This window comes from Oncorhynchus keta, chromosome 12 (assembly GCF_023373465.1).
Source record: "Oncorhynchus keta strain PuntledgeMale-10-30-2019 chromosome 12, Oket_V2, whole genome shotgun sequence".
Taxonomy (NCBI): domain Eukaryota; kingdom Metazoa; phylum Chordata; class Actinopteri; order Salmoniformes; family Salmonidae; genus Oncorhynchus; species Oncorhynchus keta.
Window position 1 is genome coordinate 45,039,212 of NC_068432.1, and position 25,499 is coordinate 45,064,710.

Genomic DNA, 25,499 nt, shown 5'->3' on the forward strand with positions numbered 1-25,499 from the left:
AAAATGCAAACAACTATGACTTAAAATAACTATGTTACTGACTGATGCTAACCCCACCCACCCAGCACTCCCTTCTCATCTCTACCCCCTGGAGGGAAGATCTGCCGTTGACTCATATAGCCTCTATGTTACTGACTGATGCTAACCCCACCCACCCAGCACTCCCTTCTCATCTCTACCCCCTGGAGGGAAGATCTGCCGTTGACTCATATAGCCTCTATGTTACTGACTGATGCTAACCCCACCCACCCAGCACTCCCTTCTCATCTCTACCCCCTGGAGGGAAGATCTGCCGTTGACTCATATAGCCTCTATGTTACTGACTGATGCTAACCCCACCCACCCAGCACTCCCTTCTCATCTCTACCCCCTGGAGGGAAGATCTACCGTTGTCTCATATAGCCTCTATGTTACTGACTGATGCTAACCCCACCCAGCACTCCCTTCTCATCTCTACCCCCTGGAGGGAAGATCTGCCGTTGACTCATATAGCCTCTATGTTACTGACTGATGCTAACCCCACCCAGCACTCCCTTCTCATCTCTACCCCCTGGAAGATCTGCCGTTGACTCATATAGCCTCTATGTTACTGACTGATGCTAACCCCACCCAGCACTCCTTCTCATCTCTACCCCTGGAGGGAAGATCTGCCGTTGTCTCATATAGCCTCTATGTTACTGACTGATGCTAACCCCACCCAGCACTCCCTTCTCATCTCTACCCCCTGGAGGGAAGATCTGCCGTTGACTCATATAGCCTCTATGTTACTGACTGATGCTAACCCCACCCACCCAGCACTCCCTTCTCATCTCTACCCCCTGGAGGGAAGATCTGCCGTTGACTCATATAGCCTCTATGTTACTGACTGATGCTAACCCCACCCAGCACTCCCTTCTCATCTCTACCCCCTGGAGGGAAGATCTACCGTTGACTCATATAGCCTCTATGTTACTGACTGATGCTAACCCCACCCACCCAGCACTCCCTTCTCATCTCTACCCCCTGGAGGGAAGATCTACCGTTGTCTCATATAGCCTCTATGTTACTGACTGATGCTAACCCCACCCACCCAGCACTCCCTTCTCATCTCTACCCCCTGGAGGGAAGATCTGCCGTTGACTCATATAGCCTCTATGTTACTGACTGATGCTAACCCCACCCACCCAGCACTCCCTTCTCATCTCTACCCCCTGGAGGGAAGATCTGCCGTTGACTCATATAGCCTCTATGTTACTGACTGATGCTAACCCCACCCACCAGCACTCCTTTCTCATCTCTACCCCCTGGAGGGAGATGAGGGGAGCACTCCCCTCATATAGCCTCTTTGACAGTCAGTTCAGCCATGCATGGCCATGGCCGACCTCTATATACTATCTATAATATACAGTACAGTCGCATCGTAGATTAATTAGCTCGACATGGGTTGAATGGTCATATGCCCCCCGGCACCTCTCTGATTCAGAGGGGTTGGGTTAAATGCGGAAGACACATTTCAGTTGAATGCATTCAGTTGTACAAATGACTACGTATCCCCTTTTCCCTTCTCTGTCCCCTGACAATGCAGAGAGAGAAAAAAGAGAAATATTAGAAAAATAATAACAAGACAAATAAATACACAATGATTAAAGATAACTTGACAATATACATAGGGTACCAGTACTGAGTCAATCTGCAGCTGTACGAGGTCATTGATGTAGATACAGTATGTACATATAGGTAAGGATAAAGTGACTAGACAACAGGATGGATAATAAACAGTAACAGCAGCTAATTTGATGAATCAAAAGAGTGCAAAAACGAGTCAATGCAGATAGTAAAATAGTTAACCAATATCTACTCTGACTAACTATTTAGCAGTCTTATGGCTTGGCGGTAGAAGCTCTTCAAGGTCCTGTTGGTTCCAGACTTGGAGCGTCAGTTTCGCTTGCCATACGGTATCAGAGAGAACCGACTATAACTTGGGTGGCTGGAATATTTGACCATTTTTAGGGCCTTCCTCTGACACCGCCTGGTATAGAGGTCCTGGATGGGAGGGAGGTCAGTTCCAGTGATGTACTGGGCTGTACGCACTCCCCTCTGACACCGCCTGGTATAGAGGTCCTGGATGGGAGGGAGGTCAGTTCCAGTGATGTACTGGGCTGTACGCACTCCCCTCTGACACCGCCTGGTATAGAGGTCCTGGATGGGAGGGAGGTCAGTTCCAGTGATGTACTGGGCTGTACGCACTCCCCGCTGTAGTGCCTTGCGGTAGGATGCCAAGCAGTTGCCATACCAAGCGGCGATGCAGCCAGTCAAGATGCTCTCAATGGTGCAGCTGTAGAACTTTTTGAGGATCTGAGTGCCCAGGATGAATACTTTCACCCTCCTGAGGGAGAAGAGGCATTGTCGTACCCTCTTCATGACTGTGTTGGTATGTGTGGACCATGATAATTCCTTAGTGATGTGGACACAGAGGAACTTGAAGCTCTGGTGTGAATGGGGGCGTGCTCAGCCCTCCGATTCCTGTAGTCCACGATTAGCTCCTTTTGTCTTGCTGACGTTGAGGGAGAGATTGTTGTCCTGGCACCACACTCAAACGTCTCTGACCTTCTCCCTGTAGCCTGTCTCATTGTTGTCGGTGATCAGGCCTACCACAGTTGTGTTGTCGGCAAACTTAATGATGGTATTGGAGTCATGCATGGCCACGCAGTCGTGGGTGAACAGGGAGTGCAGGAGGGGACTAAGCATTCACCCCTGCATCGTTCAGTTTTGCTAGCCTCGAAGTCTGCATTGAATGTATTTAGCTTGTCTGGTAGGCAGGCGTCACTGGACAGCTCACGGCTGGCTTTCCCTTTGTAATCTGTGATAGTTTGCAAGCCATGCCACATCTGACGAGTGTCAAAGCCGGTGTAGTAGGATTTGATCTCGGTCCTGTACTGACGCTTTGCCGGTTTTATTGTTAGTCGGAGGGCCTAGCGGGGTTTCTTAAAAGCGGCCGGAATAGTGTCCCACTCCTTGAAAGTGGCAGCTCTAGCCTTTCAGGGCTCCCCAATAGCGCAGCGGCCTAAGACACTGCATCTCAGTGCTTGAGGTGGTCCAGGTTAGTAACAGTCCATGTCACAATACACTCATGTTAAGCGAATAAACCTAGTCGCCCATGTCCCATCTTTGTGGATGAAGTCACAAATGAACCTTGAGTCTGTTGTTGTCGTTAGTGTGTTGACCCAGGAGGATGTTCTGTCATAACGGAGTTATAGTATGGTGGAAGAGACAGAGTACTATTGTACTGGCTGTTATCATGGGTAGAGGTGGAACCCATGAGACAAGGATGTAACAGACCAGCAGCTGGTGTGTGTGTGTGTGTGTGTGTGTGTGTGTGTGTGTGTGTGTGTGTGTGTGTGTGTGTGTGTGTGTGTGTGTGTGTGTGTGTGTGTGTGTGTGTGTGTGTGTGTGTGTGTGTGTGTGTGTGTGTGTGTGTGTGTGTGTGTATATATATATCCTGGGGCTTGCACACGCTCTGCTCGCTCAGGTAGGCTACATTTTGTTTGCCTTGATGAATTTGATATTGCCTTTGTCCTCTGTCTCACACACACACACACACACATACACACACACACACACACACACACACACACACACACACACACACACACACACACACACACACACACACACACACACACACAGCACACAGCTCTTGTCTGCTCAAATAAGCTTGTGAATTGTTTCAGGTACTGTATCAGTCTGTTGCCATGGGGACTTTGTATCCTTCAGCAACCACAGAGAGCGTGGAGAAAGAGAGAGGAAAAGAGTCAGACAGAGACAGAAAGAACGGGTATTGTGAGAGAGAGAGAGAGAGAGAGAGAGAGAGAGAGAGAGAGAGAGAGAGAGAGAGAGAGAGAGAGAGAGGGAGAATAGTCTGGAGAGTAACAATATTACATTGTTTTGTCACTGGCCTACACACAATACCCTATAATGATACTGGAATTATGTGTTTAGACATTTTTACTAATTCATTAAAAGTGAACATCTGAAAAGTCTTCAGTCAATGAATATTTAACCCCTTTTTTTATGGCAAGCCTAAATAAGTTAAGGACTAAAAATATGCTTAACAAGTCACATAAGAAGTTGCATGGACTCAATAAGTGTTCAATAATAGTTTAATAACATTACTTAAAAAACATAAGCATTTGCAACACTAACCACCGGTCCTGGCAACCCACATTGTGCACACATGGCAACCATCATTACGCACACCTGGACTTCATCACCACCCTGATTACTCTCCCTTCATATTGACTTCTGTAGCATCAGGCAGTATTTGGGGGGGGATGATTTACATTCAGTATGTGATGACTGTTTTGGATTTTCTTCATGTTTATTATTATTAAACTTCAACTTCTGCACCAACTTCCTGACTCCCTGCGTATACGTTACAGAGATAATAAAAAAGAGTGTCAATTTATACAACCTATTATAAACTACCCACTTTCCCTCCTTCAATGACACTTCCTCCAATCATTTTTCCTTCCTCCCTTCATGCTCTTCTTCAAGGACACCATGCCATCTCCCTGTCTCTCTCTCAGCTCTGAGCCCACCTCTTGTACAAAGGTATGTCTCTCTCTCAGCTCTGAGCCCACCTCTTGTACAAAGGTATGTCTCTCTCTCAGCTCTGAGCCCACCTCTTGTACAAAGGTATGTCTCTCTCTCAGCTCTGACCCTGCCTCTTGTACAAAGGTATGTCTCTCTCTCAGCTCTGAGCCCACCTCTTGTACAAAGGTATGTCTCTCTCTCAGCTCTGAGCCCACCTCTTGTACAAAGGTATGTCTCTCTCTCTCAGCTCTGAGCCCACCTCTTGTACAAAGGTATGTCTCTCTCTCAGCTCTGAGCCCACCTCTTGTACAAAGGTATGTCTCTCTCTCAGCTCTGAGCCCACCTCTTGTACAAAGGTATGTCTCTCTCTCAGCTCTGAGCCCACCTCTTGTACAAAGGTATGTCTCTCTCTCAGCTCTGAGCCCACCTCTTGTACAAAGGTATGTCTCTCTCTCAGCTCTGACCCTGCCTCTTGTACAAAGGTATGTCTCTCTCTCAGCTCTGACCCTGCCTCTTGTACAAAGGTATGTCTCTCTCTCAGCTCTGACCCTGCCTCTTGTACAAAGGTATGTCTCTCTCTCAGCTCTGACCCTGCCTCTTGTACAAAGGTATGTCTCTCTCTCAGCTCTGACCCTGCCTCTTGTACAAAGGTATGTCTCTCTCTCAGCTATGACCCTGCCTCTTGTACAAAGGTATGTCTCTCTCTCAGCTCTGACCCTGCCTCTTGTACAAAGGTATGTCTCTCTCTCAGCTCTGACCCTGCCTCTTGTACAAAGGTATGTCTCTCTCTCAGCTCTGACCCTGCCTCTTGTACAAAGGTATGTCTCTCTCTCAGCTCTGACCCTGCCTCTTGTACAAAGGTATGTCTCTCTCTCAGCTCTGACCCTGCCTCTTGTACAAAGGTATGTCTCTCTCTCAGCTCTGACCCTGCCTCTTGTACAAAGTTATGTCTCTCTCTCAGCTCTGACCCTGCCCCTTGTACAAAGGTATGTCTCTCTCTCAGCTCTGACCCTGCCTCTTGTACAAAGGTATGTCTCTCTCTCAGCTCTGACCCTGCCTCTTGTACAAAGGTATGTCTCTCTCTCAGCTCTGACCCTGCCTCTTGTACAAAGGTATGTCTCACTCTCAGCTCTGACCCTGCCTCTTGTACAAAGGTATGTCTCTCTCTCAGCTCTGACCCTGCCTCTTGTACAAAGGTATGTCTCTCTCTCAGCTCTGACCCTGCCTCTTGTACAAAGGTATGTCTCTCTCTCAGCTCTGACCCTGCCTCTTGTACAAAGGTATGTCTCTCTCTCAGCTCTGACCCTGCCTCTTGTACAAAGGTATGTCTCTCTCTCAGCTCTGACCCTGCCTCTTGTACAAAGGTATGTCTCTCTCTCAGCTCTGACCCTGCCTCTTGTACAAAGGTATGTCTCTCTCTCAGCTCTGAGCCCACCTCTTGTACAAAGGTATGTCTCTCTCTCAGCTCTGACCCTGCCTCTTGTACAAAGGTATGTCTCTCTCTCAGCTCTGACCCTGCCTCTTGTACAAAGGTATGTCTCTCTCTCAGCTCTGACCCTGCCTCTTGTACAAAGGTATGTCTCTCTCTCAGCTCTGACCCTGCCTCTTGTACAAAGGTATGTCTCTCTCTCAGCTCTGACCCTGCCTCTTGTACAAAGGTATGTCTCTCTCTCAGCTCTGACCCTGCCTCTTGTACAAAGGTATGTCTCTCTCTCAGCTCTGACCCTGCCTCTTGTACAAAGGTATGTCTCTCTCTCAGCTCTGACCCTGCCTCTTGTACAAAGGTATGTCTCTCTCTCAGCTCTGACCCTGCCTCTTGTACAAAGGTATGTCTCTCTGCTCTGACAGACTATAATAAAAACATCAACAGCAAGAGTCTGCACAGCAAATTCTCCAGTGTTAAATCAATACTGACAGTGTTAATTTTAACGCTGGTCCAGTGTCTATACGGGTCAGTGTTAAATTAACACACTGTTTAGTGTAAAGTCATATTTGCATATTTCCCAGAGTGCCTTGCCTTTCGAGTGAATTGTAGTTACCACCCATGATAGCATTTGTTTGTGAGAGACATGGTTGTTGCATTCATTCATTTTCAGTCCTGTGGCCTTCAGGATTCTAAATTAATATGTTATCATTCAAATTCATTTATTTCAGACAATAAAACACATATTTCATAAGGCCTTATTTTGCGGTCCTAGTTTTACCCTAATACAGTGGCCTGAAACTGATGGTTTACAGGCCACCTCAGGCCTAGCAGTTACTTTATGCTGGCTTGCATGATGTATAATTCCTAATGGAATCCAGCCAGAGTGGGGATATCCAACATTTAGAATTTTAGCATTCGGAATGACTGCCGGGTTGGGAAGGCTTAGTTATGAGAATGCCTTAACTATCTAAACTGGAACAACCATTTCAGTAAAGGGTGCAATAAGTCCAAGTAACAGATTGGATTCATTTTGAAATGTTTTATTTATATTTGAGTAGCATAACATTAATAAATCAATCAGTGTACATGTAAAAACATAGATATTGAAACAAACATTTTTTTTTAAATCTACCTACAATAGAGAATGCTGGGAAATATGATAATGATGGCCGTCACTTTGGTTTAACACTGATTATTAAAAGCAACACTTACAGAGTTTATTTAACTTCTGATTCAACACTAGATATGTTACACTGAAGAAACAACACAGGTAAAACTGTCCAATTTGCTTTGTGGAGGTTTTTCAATGCTTTTTTGAGTATTACAATCCCTTCAGAAAGTAATCATACCCCTTGACTTATTCCACATTTTGATGTTACAGCCTGAATTCAAAATGAATTACTTTTTTTGTGTGTCACCCATCTACACACAATACTCCATAATGACAAGGTGAAATGTTTGCAAATTTATGGAAAATGAATAAAATACAGCAATACCTTGTTTACATATGTATTCACACTCCTGGGTCAATTCCTTTTCGAAGCACCTTTGGCAGTGATTACAGCTGGGAGTCTTTTTTATACTTTTTCTGAGAGCTTTCCACAACTGAATTGTGCAACATTTGCACATTATTATTTTCAAACTTCTTCAAGCTTGGTCAAATTGGTTGTTGATCATTGATAGACAATCATTTTCAGGTCTTTCCATAGATTTTCAAGTAGATTTAAATCATCCACTCAGGAACATTTACTGTCTTCTTGGTAAGCCACTCCAGTGTAGATTTGGCCTTGTGTTTTAGGTTATTGTCGTGCTGAAAGGTGAATTCAACTCCCAGTGTCTGGTGGAAAGCAGACCGAACCAGGTTTTCCCTAGGATTTTGCCTGTGCTTAATTTCATTCCATTTCAATTTTATCCTGATAAACTCCCCAGTCCTTAACAATTACAAGCAAACCCATAACATGATGATGTATTGGATTTGCCCCAAACATAACACTTTGTATTCAGGACAAAAAGTGAAATGTGGTTTCCTTCCTCTTCGGCAATTGAGTTAGGAAGGAAGCCTGTATCTTTGTAATTTCACCATGTTTTCTTAACCCATCTACAGTACCTATAGGTACTACCATCTATCAACTGGTGACCTTCTTTGCGAGCCATTGGAAAACCTCCCTGGTCTTTGTGGTTCAATCTGCGTTTGAAATTCACTGCTGGACTGAGGGTTCTTACAGATAATTGTATGTGTGGAGTACAGAGATGAAGTAGTATTTCAAAAATCATGTTAAAAAACATCTGAGAGGTAGCTCGTCTTGCATTGTGACTCAGAAAGTGACCACTGCAGTAAAATAAGGCTGCTGGCTTCTTTGTGCTCCTTTACCTCGATCAGTAGGCCTACATACTGTGACTTGTTGAAAAAATGCAACAGCCAGCATAATGTATTTTTTTTCCCTTAAAGCAAAATAGTGTTGCTGAATACTTGTTAATCTTCAGTCTGCTCTAGGGTGTTGCTGAATACTTGTTAATCTTCAGTCTGCTCTAGGGTGTTGCTGAATACTTGTTCATCTTCAGTCTGCTCTAGGGTGTTGCTGAATACTTGTTCAACTTCTGAAATCAGTCTTACCTAATTTCTATCAGCATGTTCAATGTGCAACCAGAGGGAAAAAAAACTCTAGACCACCTTTACACCACACACAGAGGCGCATACAAAGTTCTCCCTCGCCCCCCATTTGGCAAATCTGACCATAATTCAATCCTCCTGATTCCTGCTTACAAGGAAAAACTAAAGCAGGAAGCACCAGTGACTCGCGCAATACAGAAGTGGTCAGATTAAGCAGATGCTCAGCTTCAGGACTGTTTTGCTAGCACAGACTGGAATATGTTCCGGAATTCCCCCGAAGGCATTGAGGAGTACATCACATCGGTCACTGGCTTCATCAATAAGTGCATTGATGACGTTGTCCCAACAGTGACTGTATGTACGTACCCCAACCAGAAACCATGGAACACAGGCAACAGCCGCACTGAGCTAAAGGGTAGAGCTGCTGACTTCAAGGAGCAGGACCCTAACCGAGAAGCTTATAAGAAATCCCGCTACACCCTCAGACGAACCAACAGGTTGTGGGGCCAGACAGATGACCAGGACGTGTGCTCCGGGCATGTGCTGACCAACTGGCAGGTGTCTTCACTGACATTTTCAATATTTCCCTGATTGAGGCTGTAATACCAGCATGTTTCAAGCAGACCACCATAGTCCATGTGCACTAAAGGAACCTTCTCCCTCTGCAAGGTCAGGGACTTGGCCGGGTGGTGCCAGAATAACAACCTGTCCCTCAACATAATCAAGACAAAGGAGATGATTGCAGACTACAGGAAAAGGAGAACCAAGCACTCATCAATGGGGTTGTAGTGGAGCAGGTTCAGAGCTTCAAGTTCCTTGGTGTCCACATCACCAACAAACTAGAATGGTCCAATCACACCAATACAGTCGTGAAGAGGGCTGCAACATCAAGAGCATCCTGACTGATTACATCCCTGCCTGGTACGGCAACTGCTCAGCCTCCGACCGCAAGGCACTACAGAGGGTAGTGCGTACGGCCCAGTACATCACTGGGGCTAAGCTGCCTGCCATCCAGGACCTCTATACCGGGCGGTGTCAGAGGAAGGCCCTAAAAATGGTCAAAGACTCCAGTCAGCCCCCAGTCATAGACTGTTCTCTCTGCTACCGCATGGCAAGCGGTACCGGAGCACCAAGTCCAAGAGCACCAAGTCTAGGACCAAAAGGCTCCACAACAGCTAATCAAATGGCTACCCGGACAATGCATTGTGTGTCCCCCAACCCAACCTCTCCACCCTGTATAAAATCATTATATAGGATAAAGGAAGGTATTACATTTTACGTTTTTGGTCCGCCGTGGGTTAGGTCCGGTTTGGGTTTGGTCCGCTGTGGGTTTGGGTTTGGTCCACCGTGGGTTTGGGTTTGGTCCGCCGTGGGTTTGGTCCGGTTTGGGTTAGGTCCGCTGTGGGTTTGGTCCGCTGTGGGTTTGGGTTTGGTCCACCGTGGGTTTGGGTTTGGTCCGCCGTGGGTTTGGTCCGCTGTGGGTTTGGGTTTGGTCCACCGTGGGTTTGGGTTTGGTCCGCCGTGGGTTTGGTCCGCCGTGGGTTTGGTCCGCCGTGGGTTTGGGTTTGGGTTTGGTCCGCCGTGGGTTTGGTCCGCCGTGGGTTTGGTCCGGTTTGGGTTTGGTCCGCTGTGGGTTTGGGTTTGGTCCGCTGTAGGTTTGGGTTTGGTCCGCCGTGGGTTTGGTCCGCTGTGGGTTTGGGTTTGGTCCGCTGTGGGTTTGGGTTTGGTCCGCCGTGGGTTTGGGTTTGGTCCGTGGGTGGGTTTGGGTTTGGTTTGGTCCCTGTGGGTTTGGTCCCTGTGGGTTTGGTCCCGTGGGTTTGGGTTTGGTCCGCCGTGGGTTTGGGTTTGGTCCGCTGTGGGTTTGGTCCGCTGTTTGGGTTTGGGTGGGGTTTGGGTTTGGTCCGCTGTTTGGGTTTGGTCCGCCGTGGGTTTGGGTTTGGTCCGCCGTGGGTTTGGGTTTGGTCCGCTGTGGGTTTGGGTTTGGTCCACCGTGGGTTTGGTCCGCCGTGGGTTTGGGTTTGGTCCGCCGTGGGTTTGGGTTTGGTCCGCCGTGGGTTTGGGTTTGGTCCGCTGTTTGGGTTTGGGTTTGGTCCGCCGTGGGTTTGGTCCGCCGTGGGTTTGGGTTTGGTCCGCCGTGGGTTTGGGTTTGGTCCGCCGTGGGTTTGGTCCGTGGGTTTGGGTTTGGTCCGCCGTGGGTTTGGTCCGCCGTGGGTTTGGGTTTGGTCCGCTGTGGGTTTGGTCTGCCGTGGGTTTGGTCCGCCGTGGGTTTGGTCCGCCGTGGGTTTGGGTTTGGTCCGCTGTGGGTTTGGGTTTGGTCCGCTGCGGGTTTGGGTTTGGTCCGCCGTGGGTTTGGGTTTGGTCCGCCGTGGGTTTGGGTTTGGTCCGCCGTGGGTTTGGGTTTGGTCCGCCGTGGGTTTGGGTTTGGTCCGCCGTGGGTTTGGGTTTGGTCCGCCGTGGGTTTGGGTTTGGTCCGCTGTGGGTTTGGGTTTGGTCCGCCGTGGGTTTGGGTTTGGTCCGCCGTGGGTTTGGGTTTGGTCCGCCGTGGGTTTGGGTTTGGTCCGCCGTGGGTTTGGGTTTGGTCCGCCGTGGGTTTGGGTTTGGTCCGCCGTGGGTTTGGTCCGCTGTGGGTTTGGGTTTGGTCCGCTGTGGGTTTGGGTTTGGTCCGCCGTGGGTTTGGTCCGCCGTGGGTTTGGGTTTGGTCCGCTGTGGGTTTGGGTTTGGTCCGGTTTGGGTTTGGGTTTGGTCCGCCGTGGGTTTGGTGGGTTTGGTCCGCCGTGGGTTTGGGTTTGGTCCGCCGTGGGTTTGGGTTTGGTCCGGGTTTTTCCGCCGGGTTTGGGTTTGGTCCGCTGTGGGTTTTTGGGTTTGGTCCGCCGTGGGTTTGGGTTTGGTCCGCCGTGGGTTTTTGGGTTTTTGGGGTCCGCTGTGGGTTTGGGTTTGGTCCGTGGGTTTTTGGGTTTGGGTTTGGTCCGCTGTGGGTTTGGGTTTGGTCCGCCGTGGGTTTGGGTTTGGTCCACCGTGGGTTTGGGTTTGGTCCGCCGTGGGTTTGGTCCGGTTTGGGTTAGGTCCGCTGTGGGTTTGGGTTTGGTCCGCTGTGGGTTTGGGTTTGGTCCGCCGTGGGTTTGGGTTTGGTCCGCTGTGGGTTTGGGTTTGGTCCGGTTTGGGTTTGGGTTTGGTCCGCTGTGGGTTTGGGTTTGGTCCGCCGTGGGTTTGGGTTTGGTCCGCCGTGGGTTTGGTCCGCCGTGGGTTTGGGTTTGGTCCGCCGTAGGGAATGGAACCCACGGCAGACTGCACCATGCTCTATTCTGTGTTTGGGTTTATATACTATTGAAGTGGACTGTGTGTGGCTAACAAAAGGTTTCTCCTGCCTAGCTGTGCACTGCTAAAAAATAATAATAGTAATTTGCTGTTCTATAAAACCTTTTTGAGAGTGAAGCAAGCCATTAAAAACGTTGGTGAGGTAGAGCTCAGGGAAGGTTTGATCTGTGATGCTGACCTGCCATGTGTGCTTTCCATGCACTATATTCTACGAACAGACAGCTTAACAATAAAGAACATTACAGGAATGAGGACATTTCTAGTTCATTATATTGTTTCTCTGGGCTGGCTTGTTGAATGGGTCTCTGTGGCAGTGTTCCTATTTCCCTGTGCATGTCTTTCATCTCCCCTGTAGCGTGTTCACACTCACTCTCCTATTTCAACTTTAGAATTGTCAAAAGTAATTGGCAAGACTCCTTTTGTGGTTAGTGCCATGTTTCATTAAAATGTGCCAACTTATTCCTTTGGACCCACTGTGTGTGTGTGTGTGTGTGTGTGTGTGTGTGTGTGTGTGTGTGTGTGTGTGTGTGTGTGTGTGTGTGTGTGTGTGTGTGTGTGTGTGTGTGTGTGTGTGTGTGTGTGTGTGTGTGTGTGTGTGTGTGTGTGTGTGTGTGTGTGTGTGTGTGTGTGAGAGAGAGATTGTGTGTATGAGAGAGTGAGAGAGAGAAGGGGGGAGATCATTTACATTGAGGGAGAGATAGGGAGAGAGGGAGAGATAATTGAAATTGAAATTGAGAGAGAAGGGGAGAGAGAGATACTTGAAATGTAAATTGAGAGAGAGAGAGAGAGAGCGAGAGGGAGGGAGAGAGAGAGAGGGGAGAGAGAGTGAGAGGGAGAGATAGAGAGAGAATTCACATTTTAATTGGGTGGGAGAGAGAGGGAGAGAGAGGGGGGAGAGAGGGAGAGAGAGGGAGAGAGAGAGGGAGAGAGGGAGAGAGAGGGGGGAGAGAGGGAGAGAGAGACAATGAGAGAAAAATTGAGAGGGTGGAGAGAAGGAGGGGAGAGAGAGAGACCGAGACCGAGAGAGGCAGAGAGAGATAAAGAGAGAGAGAGGAGAGGTGTGTTGTCTCTATGTGTGTGCATATGTCTCAGTCTGTGTGTGTATGTACCGCTGTGTGTTTCTGTGAGCATGTCTGCATTATGTGTGTGTATGTACACAACATCTCTCTTGCATCTGTTATCTCTCAACATCTCTCTTGCTTCTGCATTCCACTAGATACTTTTAACACTCAAGAGCTGAGACACACAAGAGCTGAGACAGCAAGATGTCTACATTGTTGCTTAAAAAATGGTCTGTCTTCCTCCTCTTCGACTGTAGTGGCTGGACACTTTCTGTTTGCCTGTTTCCCAGCTTTCCACTGTGTCTACGGTAAATCATTTATGCATCATGTGGTGTTACAGCAACACATCTCTCACACACTGATCTGATGAGATCATCCCTAGGGGACGCTAGGGGCTCGAGCTACACACAGCAGCACTGTGGTGGTGGGATTTATAGCATGGGGTATTGGTGGAGGGGTTATATCATGGGTTATTAGTGGAGAGGTTTATATCATGGGTTATTGGGGGAAGGGTTATTTCATTGGTTATTGGTAGAGGGAGGGGTTATATCATGGGTTATTAGTGGAGGGGTTTATATCATGGGTTATTAGTGCTTCTGTAGCTCAGTTGGTAGAGCATGGTTATTTAACGCCATAGTGGTTATCCCCGGGACCACCCATACGTAGAATGCATGCACACATGACTGTAAGGTTATATCTAAATGGCATATATTATATTATATTATTTATATTATATTATATTATATTATATTATATTATTATTAGTGGAGAGGTTTATATCATGGGTTATTAGTGGGGGGGGGTTATATCATGAGTTATAGGTAGGGAGGTTTATATCATGGGTTATTGGGGGAAGGGTTATTTCATTGGTTATTGGTAGAGGGAGGGGTTATATAATGGGTTATTAGTGGAGGGGTTATATCATGGGTTATTAGTGGAGAGGTTTATATCATGGGTTATTGGGGGAAGGGTTATTTCATTGGTTATTGGTAGAGGGAGGGGTTATATCATGGGTTATTGGTGGAGGGGTTATTTCATTGGTTATTGGTAGAGGGAGGGGTTATATAATGGGTTATTAGTGGAGGGGTTATATCATGGGTTATTAGTGGAGAGGTTTATATCATGGGTTATTAGTGGGGGGGGGTTATATCATGGGTTATAGGTAGGGAGGGTTATATCATGGGTTATTAGTGGAGGGGTTTATATCATGGGTTATTAGTGGAGAGGTTTATATCATGGGTTATTCGTGGGGGGGGGTTATATCATGGGTTATAGGTAGGGAGGGTTATATCATGGGTTATTAGTGGAGGGGTTTATATCATGGGTTATTAGTGGAGGGGTTTATATCATGGGTTATTAGTGGAGGGGTTTATATCATGGGTTATTAGTGGAGGGGTTTATATCATGGGTTATTAGTGGGGGGGTTATATCATGGGTTATAGGTAGGGAGGGTTATATCATGGGTTATTAGTGGAGGGGTTTATATCATGGGTTATTAGTGGGGGGGGTTATATTATGGGTTATAGGTAGGGGGGTTATATCATGGGTTATTAGTGGAGGGGTTTATATCATGGGCTATTAGTGGGGGGGGGGTTATATTATGGGTTATAGGTAGGGGGGGTTATATCATGGGTTATTAGTGGAGGGGTTTATATCATGGGCTATTAGTGGAGAGGTTTATATCATGGGTTATTGGGGGAAGGGTTATTTCATTGGTTATTGGTAGAGGGAGGGGTTATATCATGGGTTATTGGTGGAGGGGTTATTTCATTGGTTATTGGTAGAGGGAGGGGTTATATAATGGGTTATTAGTGGAGGGGTTATATCATGGGTTATTAGTGGAGAGGTTTATATCATGGGTTATTAGTGGGGGGGTTATATCATGAGTTATAGGTAGGGAGGTTTATATCATGGGTTATTGGGGGAAGGGTTATTTCATTGGTTATTGGTAGAGGGAGGGGTTATATAATGGGTTATTAGTGGAGGGGTTATATCATGGGTTATTAGTGGAGAGGTTTATATCATGGGTTATTGGGGGAAGGGTTATTTCATTGGTTATTGGTAGAGGAGGGTTATATCATGGGTTATTGGTGGAGGGTTATTTCATTGGTTATTGGTAGAGGAGGGTTATATAATGGGTTATTAGTGGAGGGGTTATATCATGGGTTATTAGTGGAGAGGTTTATATCATGGGTTATTAGTGGGGGGGGGTTATATCATGGGTTATAGGTAGGGAGGGTTATATCATGGGTTATTAGTGGAGGGGTTTATATCATGGGTTATTAGTGGAGAGGTTTATATCATGGGTTATTCGTGGGGGGGGGTTATATCATGGGTTATAGGTAGGGAGGGTTATATCATGGGTTATTAGTGGAGGGGTTTATATCATGGGTTATTAGTGGAGGGGTTTATATCATGGGTTATTAGTGGAGGGGTTTATATCATGGGTTATTAGTGGAGGGGTTTATATCATGGGTTATTAGTGGGGGGGTTATATCATGGGTTATAGGTAGGGAGGGTTATATCATGGGTTATTAGTGGAGGGGTTTATATCATGGGTTATTAGTGGGGGGGGTTATATTATGGGTTATAGGTAGGGGGGTTATATCATGGGTTATTAGTGGAGGGGTTTATATCATGGGCTATTAGTGGGGGGGGGTTATATTATGGGTTATAGGTAGGGGGGGTTATATCATGGGTTATTAGTGGAGGGGTTTATATCATGGGCTATTAGTGGGGGGGGTTATATTATGGGTTATAGGTAGGGAGGGTTATATCATGGGCTATTAGTGGAGGGGTTTATATCATGGGCTATTAGTGGGGGGGGTTATATTATGGGTTATAGGTAGGGGGGTTATATCATGGGTTATTAGTGGAGGGGTTTATATCATGGGTTATTAGTGGGGGGGTTATATCATGGGTTATTAGTGGGGGGTGATATCATGGGTTATAGGTAGGGGGGTTTATATCATGGGTTATTGGTGGAGGGGTTTATATCATGGGTTATTAGTGGGGGGGGGTTATGTCATGGGTTATTCTTGGGGGGGTTTATATAATGGGTTATAGGTAGGGGGGTTATATCATGGGTTATTGGTGTAGGGGGGTGGAGTTATATCAGAGGTGCGTGCAAATGTGTGTGTGTATGTGATGATAGCACATACTTATTAACACATGCTCTTTCCATGACATAGACTGACCAGGTGAAAGCTATGATCCCTTATTGATGTCCACCAATCAATGTAGATGAAGGGGAGGAGACAGGTTAAAGAAGGATGTTTAAGCCTTGAGAACATTGGGACATGGATTGTGTATGTGTTCTATTCAGAGGGTGAGAGGGCAAGACAAAACATGTAAGTGTCTTTGAAAGGGGTATGATAGTAGTTGCTATTCAAGAACTGCAACGGTGCTGGGTTTTCATACTCAACAGGTTCCCAAGTGTATTAAGAATGGTCCACCACCCAAAGGACATCCAGCCAACTTGACACAACTGTGGGAAGCATTGGAGTCAACATGGGCCAGCATCCCTGTAAAACACATTTGACACCTTGTAGAGTCCATGCCCCGAAAAATGTAGGCTGTTCTGAATGCAAAAGGGGGTGAAACTCAATATTAATTATAATATATATAATGTTATTTTTACTCAGTGTAGTATCGTACCGTACTTTACTGTATACTGTGTGTAAAAGGTATTTGAGTAGGTAGCTTCCTCCGTCCTCTGTCAGTAGGAGGCATGATCAGATGTGCATGTTCTGTGGGGGTAATTTAGTACCAGGAACATAATTAGCCCCAGGTCAGAGGTTAATGAGCCGTCACTCTTGTCTAGCTGGTCAACACAACCAAGTCAATACCATAGACATATAATCATATAGAATATAAATATTTTATATATTCTCAGAGACATATGGACATAGTACACACAAGATGTGTCTACAAAATGTGTCATATTTTGTAGACTGTTCATCTTTGTGAGATTTTTAAATTTCGACACCATTCTGTAGTCCAGTCTAGTCTGTGGTCCAGTCTAGTCTGTAGTCCAGTCTAGTCTGTGGTCCAGTCTAGGTCCAATCTTGTCTGTAGTCCAGTCTGACAGACCTGAATGGGACTGTTATTCTGCTGTCTTTTTAATTCTCTGTTTTGGTTTTCAGTTTCTTCTCTTTCCAATTCGTACATTAGATTTGTCAAACTAGATTCTATCCGGTAGGTTTGCTACAGTATGTGTTGTTTGTAGAGAGTTCCCTATATTGACTTGATCATATCTATCTAAAGTAACAAGGTAAAGGGCCTAAAGACAGGTTGTTGATGTCTTTCAAGAGGACCCGACCACACTGTAGTTGGACGAGAGAAGAGGTTAGGTTGATTGGGAGGTTAGGTTAGGTTGGTTGGGAGGTTAGGTTGCTTGGTTGGGAGGTTAGGTTGGTTGGTTGGGAGGTTAGGTTGGTTGGTTGGTTGGTTGGGAGGTTAGGTTAGGTTGGGAGGTTAGGTTGGTTGGGAGGTTAGGTTGATTGAGAGGTTAGGTTGATTGGGAGGTTAGGTTGATTGGGAGGTTAGGTTGGTTGGGAGGTTGATTGGGAGGTCAGGTTGGTTGGGAGGTTAGGTTGGTTGGGAGATTAGGTTGGGAGGTTAGGTTGGTTGGGAGGTTAGGTTGGTTGGGAGATTAGGTTGGGAGGTTAGGTTGGTTGGGAGGTTAGGTTGGTTGGGAGGTTAGGTTGGTTGGGAGATTAGGTTGGGAGGTTGGTTGGGAGGTTAGGTTGGTTGGGAGGTTAGGTTGGTTGGGAGATTAGGTTGGGAGGTTAGGTTGGTTGGGAGGTTAGGTTGGTTGGGAGATTAGGTTGGGAGGTTAGGTTGGTTGGGAGGTTAGGTTGGTTGGGAGGTTAGGTTGGTTGGGAGATTAGGTTGGGAGGTTAGGTTGGTTGGGAGGTTAGGTTGAAAAGAGGAGCTCAAAAGAGGAGCTCAGTATTGATTTTTTTTAAATGTTGCTGCCTCAGCAAAGCCTTAATGTCAACGCTGCTGTCTTCATTTTTTCCCTCTGTGACCTCTGTATAAGGTTCAGAGTTCAGAGGTCAATCATCCTTGCCTCTGAGTAGGAAACAGGGGTCATAATCCATCCCAGCCCCATCTGTTTCTCTGTCTGTCCCTCCACAGCTCATCCTGTTTTTAATCTCCTGTGTCTGTGTTTCAAGCAGAGAGACAAAATCTAGATTATGGATTTATGCTTTGATTTTATTATGTTAGTAAAGGGAGGATAATTCAATAAGCGCCCTCAGTGGATGACATAGTTAAAGATCTGCTTAATGAATACAATACACTGATAGATACTGTCTTTATTTTTTATCTTTCCTCTCCCCCTCTCTCTTTCGTCTGCCCCTCTCTCTCCCTCTCCCCCCCTCTCTCTCTCTCTTTCGTCTGCCCCTCTTTCTCCCTCTTTCCTCTCCCCCTCTCTCTCCATCTTTCCCCTCCCCTCTATCTCCCTATTTCCTCTCCCCCTCTCTCTCTCTCTCTCTCTCTCTTTCCTCTCCCCCTCTCTCTCTCTTTCCTCTCCCCCTCCATCTTTCCTCTCCCCCGCTCTCTCCCTCTTTCATCTCCCCCTCTCTCTCCCTCTTTCCTCTCCCCTCTCTCTCCCTCTTTCCTCTCCCCTCTCTCTCCCTCTTTCCTCTCCCCCCTCTGTCTCTCTCTTTCCTCTCCCCCTCTCTCTCTCTTTCATCTCCCCCCTCTCTCTCCATCTTTCCTCTCCCCCTCTCCCTCTTTCATCTCCCCCTCTCTGTCCATCTTTCCTCTCCCACTCTCTCTCCATCTGTCCTCTCCCCCTCTCTCTCCCTCTTTCATCTCCCCCTCTCTCCATCTTTCCTCTCTCCCCTCTGTCTCTCTCTCTTTCCTCTCCCCCCTCTGTCTCTCTCTTTCTTTCCTCTCCCCCCTCTGTCTCTCTCTCTTTCCTCTCCCCCTCTCTCTCTCTCTTTCTTTCCTCTCCCCCCACTGTCTCTCTCTCTTTCCTCCCCCCTCTCTCTCCCTCTCTCCTCTCCCCTATCTCTCTCTTTCCTCTCCCCCCTCTGTCTCTCTCTTTCTTTCCTCTCCCCACTCCGTCTCTCTCTCTTTCCTCTCTCCCTCTCTCTCTCTTTCTTTCCTCTCCCCCCACTGTCTCTCTCTCTTTCCTCCCCCCTCTCTCTCCCTCTCTCCTCTCCCCTATCTCTCTCTTTCCTCTCCCCCCTCTGTCTCTCTCTTTCTTCCGTCTTCCCCCTCTGTCTCTCTCTTTCTTTCCTCTCCCCTTCTGTCTCTCTCTCTCTTTCCTCTCTCTCCTCCATCTCCCCCTCTCTCTCGCTCTCTTTCCTCCCCCCCTCTCTCTCTCTCTCTCTCTCTCTCTCTCTCTCTCTCTCTCTTTCCTCTCCCCCTCTCTCTCTCTTTCTTTCCTCTCTCCCCTCTGTCTCTCTCTCCATCTTCTCCTTCCCCCTCTTTATTTCATTCTCTCTTCTCTGCAGGCTGTTGATGGAGAGGATTTCGAATGACAGCCGGGACAGTGGTCATCACAGGCGGTATTTTAGCTACAGTTATCTTACTGTGCATTATCGCAGTACTGTGTTACTGTAGACTGCAGGTAAGACCTTCTCATGCCCTCGCTCTGTACAGATGTACTGTAAATCTGACTGAGAGCAGACTGGCTTCTTTAATAAGCTGTTGCTTGTGTCTTGAAAATCATTAGTAAAACTGAAATTCCACAACAATAAGTCAATGCACTAAATGAAAAAGCCTTTAATTCGTTGGCTTACCTATGGCCTCTCTCAGGCCCCTCTCAAGCCCCTCTCAGGCCCCTCTCAAGCCCCTGTCAGGCCCCTCTCAAGACTCAGGCCCCTCACAAGCCCCTCTCAAGCCCCTCTCAGGCCCCTCTCAAGCCCCTCCCAGGCCCCTCTCAAGCCCCTCTCAGGCCCCGCTCAAATCAAATCAAATCAAATTTATTTATATAGCCCTTCGTACATCAGCTGATATCTCAAAGTGCTGTACAGAAACCCAGCCTAAAACCCCAAACAGCAAGCAATGCAGGTGTAGAAGCAGGGTGGCTAGGAAAAACTCCCTAGAAAGGCCAACACCTAGGAAGAAACCTAGTGAGGAACCAGGCTATGTGGGGTGGGCAGTCCTCTTCTGGCTGTGCCGGGTGGAGATTATAACAGAACATGGCCAAGATGTTCAAATGTTCATAAATGACCAGCATGGTCCAATAATAATAAGGCAGAACAGTTGAAACTGGAGCAGCAGCACGGCCAGGTGGACTGGGGACAGCAAGGAGTCATCATGTCAGGTAGTCCTGAGTCATGGTCCTAGGGCTCAGGTTCTCCGAGAGAGAGAAAGAAAGAAAGAGAGAATTAGAGAGAGCACACTTAAATTCACACAGGACACCGAATAGGACAGGAGAAGTACTCCAGATATAACAAACTGACCCTAGCCCCCCGACACATAAACTACTGCAGCATAAATACTGGAGGCTGAGACAGGAGGGGTCAGGAGACACTGTGGCCCCATCCGAGGACACCCCCGGACAGGGCCAAACAGGAAGGGTATAACCCCACCCACTTTGCCAAAGCACAGCCCCCACACCACTAGAGGGATATCTTCAACCACCAACTTACCATCCTGAGACAAGGCTGAGTATAGCCCACAAAGATCTCCGCCACGGCACAACCCAAGGGGGGGGGTCAACCCAACCCCTCTCAAACCCTTCCCAGGCCCCTCTCAAGCCCCTCTCAGGCCCCTCTCTTCATTGTGGTCAGATCATGTACTGTCACTGAATTGTCAGTGTCACAATAAGCACTGAGCCCCCTCTATTCCTCTGTCTAAGACCTCTGACTGAGAGCTTTAGTAAGATGTGGCACGTATCTTGATCATCAGTAAAACTGAAAGCTTCATCGAGGTCAGGCTATGTGGTATCAGGATGATCCAATGTCACGATAATCACACACTTCTTAAACAGTTAGTCATCACAACATTACACAACCAGTGTGTGTTCAAGCCACACTATCACGTTTCAGGGTTGACCCAGATGCAGACAGTGACGAAGTAACAAAAGTGTATTATAAGAACAGGGGGAAGGCAGAATGACAGGTCAAGTAACAAAGTGTATTACAAGAACAGGGGGCAGGCAGAATGACAGGTCAAGTAACAAAGTGTATTACAAGAACAGGGGGCAGGCAGAATGACAGGTCAAGTAACAAAGTGTATTACAAGAACAGGGGGCAGGCAGAATGACAGGTCAAGTAAACAAAGTGTATTACTAGAACAGGGGGCAGGCAGAATGACAGGTCAAGTAACAAAGTGTATTACTAGAACAGGGGGCAGGCAGAATGACAGGTCAAGTAACAAAGTGTATTACTAGAACAGGGGGCAGGCAGAATGACAGGTCAAGTAACAAAGTGTATTACTAGAACAGGGGGCAGGCAGAATGACAGGTCAAGTAAACAAAGTGTATTACAAGAACAGGGGGCAGGCAGAATGACAGGTCAAGTAACAAAGTGTATTACTAGAACAGGGGGCAGGCAGAATGACAGGTCAAGTAACAAAGTGTATTACTAAAACAGGGGGCAGGCAGAATGACAGGTCAAGTAACAAAGTGTATTACTAGAACAGGGGGCAGGCAGAATGACAGGTCAAGTAACAAAGTGTATTACTAGAACAGGGGGCAGGCAGGATGACAGGTCAAGTAACAAAGTGTATTACTAGAACAGGGGGCAGGCAGAATGACAGGTCAAGTAACAAAGTGTATTACTAGAACAGGGGGCAGGCAGAATGACAGGTCAAGTAACAAAGTGTATTACTAGAACAGGGGGCAGGCAGAATGACAGGTCAAGTAACAAAGTGTATTACTAGAACAGGGGGCAGGCAGAATGACAGGTCAAGGCAGGCAGAGGTCTGTAAATCCAGATCAGAGTCCATAAGGTACAGAACGACAGGCTCAGGGTCAGGGCAGGCAGAGGTCAATAATCCAGATCAGAGTCCATAAGGTACAGAACGACAGGCTCAGGGTCAGGGCAGGCAGAGGTCAATAATCCAGGGTGGTGTGACAAGGTACAGAACGGCAGGCTCAGGGTCAGGGCAGGCAGAGGTCAATAATCCAGGGTGGTGTGACAAGGTACAGAACGACAGGCTCAGGGTCAGGGCAGGCAGAGGTCAATAATCCAGGGTGGTGTGACAAGGTACAGAACGGCAGGCTCAGGGTCAGGGCAGGCAGAATGGTCAAAACCAGGAAAAACAGAAAACAGGAACTAGAAAAAGACAGGAGCAGGGGGAAACGCTGGTAGGCTGAACGAACAAAACGAACTGGCAACAGACAAACAGAGAACACAGGTATAAATACACAGGGGATAATGAGGGGAGATGGGCGACACCTTGAGGGGGGTGGAGACAATCACAAAGAGGTGAAACAGATCAGGGTGTGACATACACGCTTCATTATTTTAGGCATGTTATATGGCTAATGTTTGTTTGTTTGTGTATCTGGATCCCCAGTAGCTTTTGCAGAAGCTGCAGCTACTCTTCCTGGGGTCCACAAAAAACACAAAACATAACAAGTAACAAAACACTGATACACTGAACAAATCAAATCAATCAAATCAAATGTTATTTGTCACATGGCCGAATACAGTAGGTTTAGACCTTACAGTGAAATGCTTACTTACAAGCCCTTAACCAACAATGTTTTAAGAAGTTTACATTTTAAAAAGTGTTCAGTACAAAATAGAAAAAGAACAGTCACACAAATGTAAAATACAACGATATACAAACAATACAACAACTACTAAATAATGTCTGGTTTAGACTGCGTCTGTGTGTGTGTGTGTTTGTGTCCCATCACAGTACCCGCCATTCCATGAGTTGTTGTCTGTTTTTTAAAGGTCATTTTCCTCTTTTCTTGAGGAGTTGGAGATCCCTGACCACAGTCTGAACAACAACTATGTCTCTATTAGGTGTTGCTGTAAGCGTTTCTCAGATCAGAACTCTCTCACTAGACACGACGTTGTGTTGGTCCAGCAGGGTTCTCTGGTTCTGGGATGTCTGATGATTTGTGCTCATCAAACCATCAGTGTGTAGATAGAAGTGGGTAGGATGGATCGGGGTGAGTTGGGACACGTTCCATTACACTGTATTACCATAAAACTGTAAGTGGGTCAAAAAGAGATGACATTTAATTAACTAACCATCCATTCCTATTCCATTCAGCTAAACGACAGACAGCACAGCTCCTTTTCTCAGAGTCATGTCTGAGTAATTACACAAATACTCGGTTCCTCTCTCATCTTTTTCTCTCAGGCACGATCTCTTTGCCAACCTCAGATGTATCTCAGTGTAATATTTTGTAACAGCTCAATGTAATGTTTGATAATAGCTGACCAAATTTCAATGTGTGCCACACTAGACAGTTTTCAACACAGTGTAGATTTAGAGCAGGCCTGCCATGTCAGTCAAGTAACGGCGCTCTGTATTTGAAGTGATAATTGCTGTTTGCAGCATCTTCATCGTAATGTTTCGTTGTCAGCGTTACATTGAATATCATGTAGGAAATGGACATTCCAAAAGAGCCTTTCAGGTCCTTGGATAATTTGACAGTTGTGTTTGAAACAGGTCTGTCACAGATAAACCTACTGTAAAACATGTCTTATTGTCAAGGAGATGCTGTGATTATTTTAGCTATCTCTCCTTGTGTCTTTTCTCCCTGACAGTATTATTGCTGTAAGAAGGAGGAGTTGGAGTCGGAGGAGGAGGAGCCCGACTTTGCAGTGACGTCCCGCCTCCCGCCAGTCCACTCCAACCATAACATCGTGGCGGCGTCGGTCGCCGCCTCCACCCCTAACGGCCCCGCCCTCTTCACACCGCCTTTAGCGCGGAAACTAACGCGCTCGCAGACATTTTGCCCTTCGTGCACACACCATGATGTGCCCTTCTATCTGCAGCATCCGGATGGCCTGCGGAACGGCGGCGACCGCATCAGCTACCGTAGCATCCAACAGCATGACCTGGAACTGCCCTTAGAAATGCCCAGCTACCACAAACTGAACCTGACCCGGTCAGTCACCATGAGGGACATGTTCAACCGCAGCTGCAGCATCAGCACTGACGTCTAGTGGTATCGGCGACACCCCGTGGCATGGAGGGCTCATGGAAACAGATAGATAAATACAATGGGGACAGATAGTGGGACTGCAGCTCGACAACCACAGCTCCATGTCCCTCGGTCTTATGCTGAGATATAACCGCACATTAACTGGTGAAAATATAAGCATTAAAAAAATCCATCCTCTCCTCATCCGCTTGGTCTGTGGTGAGTAGGATGTTGACCCTCAAATAAAACAGTTTCTATTCTGTCTGGACTCGTATTGGATTACCCTAAACCTAAACGGTCTAACTAAACCACCCTCCGGTTTAACTAAACCACCTTCCGGTCTAACTAAACCACCCTCCGGTCTAACTAAACCACCCTCCAGTCTAACTAAACCACCCTCCGGTCTAACTAAACCACCCTCCAGTCTAACTAAACCACCCTCCGGTTTAACTAAACCACCTTCCGGTCTAACTAAACCACCCTCCGGTCTAACTAAACCACCCTCTGGTCTAACGAAACCACCCTCCAGTCAAACTAAATGACCCTCTGGTCTAACTAAATTACCCTCTGGTCTAACTAAACCACCCTCTGGTCTAACTAAATGACCCTCCAGTCTAACTAAATCCCCTCCGGTCTAATTCCACCACATCAACTGTACCTTTGAATAATAAATACCAGACTTTCTGTAGTTGCTGCTAAATAAACCAAGAAACCATGGTGATAAGGATAAAATAAGAGGGCTATGGAGCCACCTCCCACTACTGCCACTCTGCACCAATCCCCAGCCTGATCACCAGAAAGGGGACGGAGCAGATCAAATCCGAAGTTATGGTCCAAGTTATAGAGTATGCCATCCATCACATCATGGTTTGGAATTGGAGGAGTGATGGAAGAGAGGGGAGCAACATGTTATAGACCATAAAAACATAGGAAATTAAGGGCTTCTAGTGGATTATGGGGAATGGATTACTCTGCTCTTTTTCCACATGATCTTTGAGAGAGAGAGAGAGAGAGAGAGAGAGAGAGAGAGAGAGAGAGAGAGAGAGAGAGAGAGAGAGAGAGAGAGAGAGAGACCTTTTACTAAGAGAACATTAGAGACTAGCTGCTTCTTAAGGAAGACCAGGCTTGATCTTGTCTTGTACATACAGCTGCAGATTATGATTCTGTTCTTAATGTCAGTGTGTTATGAGGGTGAGACGTGTGTCCCCCTAGTGTGTGTCTTACATACCAACGAAATGATGTATAAAAATCATTCTAGCCAGCGTTGTACACGACATGTTATCCTACTTTTCAAACTAACTGGACTGCAATAACAGTAAAAGGACCTTAAAGCGTGGGCTTTTCAGTTATGTTATTTATTAATGTGCCAGTCTACCAAACAGTGTGTAGAGTTGGCTTAACTCATTGGGATAAACAAGCTAAGAGGTTTTTGAAACG

At 46.8% G+C, this 25,499-nt stretch overlaps 1 protein-coding gene across 2 annotated transcripts in view; it reads left to right on the forward strand.

The window, feature by feature from the left end:
* The window catches only part of LOC118391621 (protein FAM163B-like), a 40,898-nt gene extending 15,765 nt beyond the window's left edge, over nucleotides 1-25,133 (forward strand). For both annotated transcript variants that reach the window (XM_052458449.1, XM_052458450.1), the window contains exons 2-3: nucleotides 19,456-19,571; nucleotides 23,683-25,133. In XM_052458449.1, coding sequence (XP_052314409.1) covers nucleotides 19,479-19,571; nucleotides 23,683-24,084 — 495 coding nt within the window. In that variant the 5' untranslated portion in view covers nucleotides 19,456-19,478 and the 3' untranslated portion in view covers nucleotides 24,085-25,133. The remainder of the gene's footprint in view (nucleotides 1-19,455; nucleotides 19,572-23,682) is intronic.
* The last annotated feature ends 366 nt before the right edge of the window (nucleotides 25,134-25,499 follow it).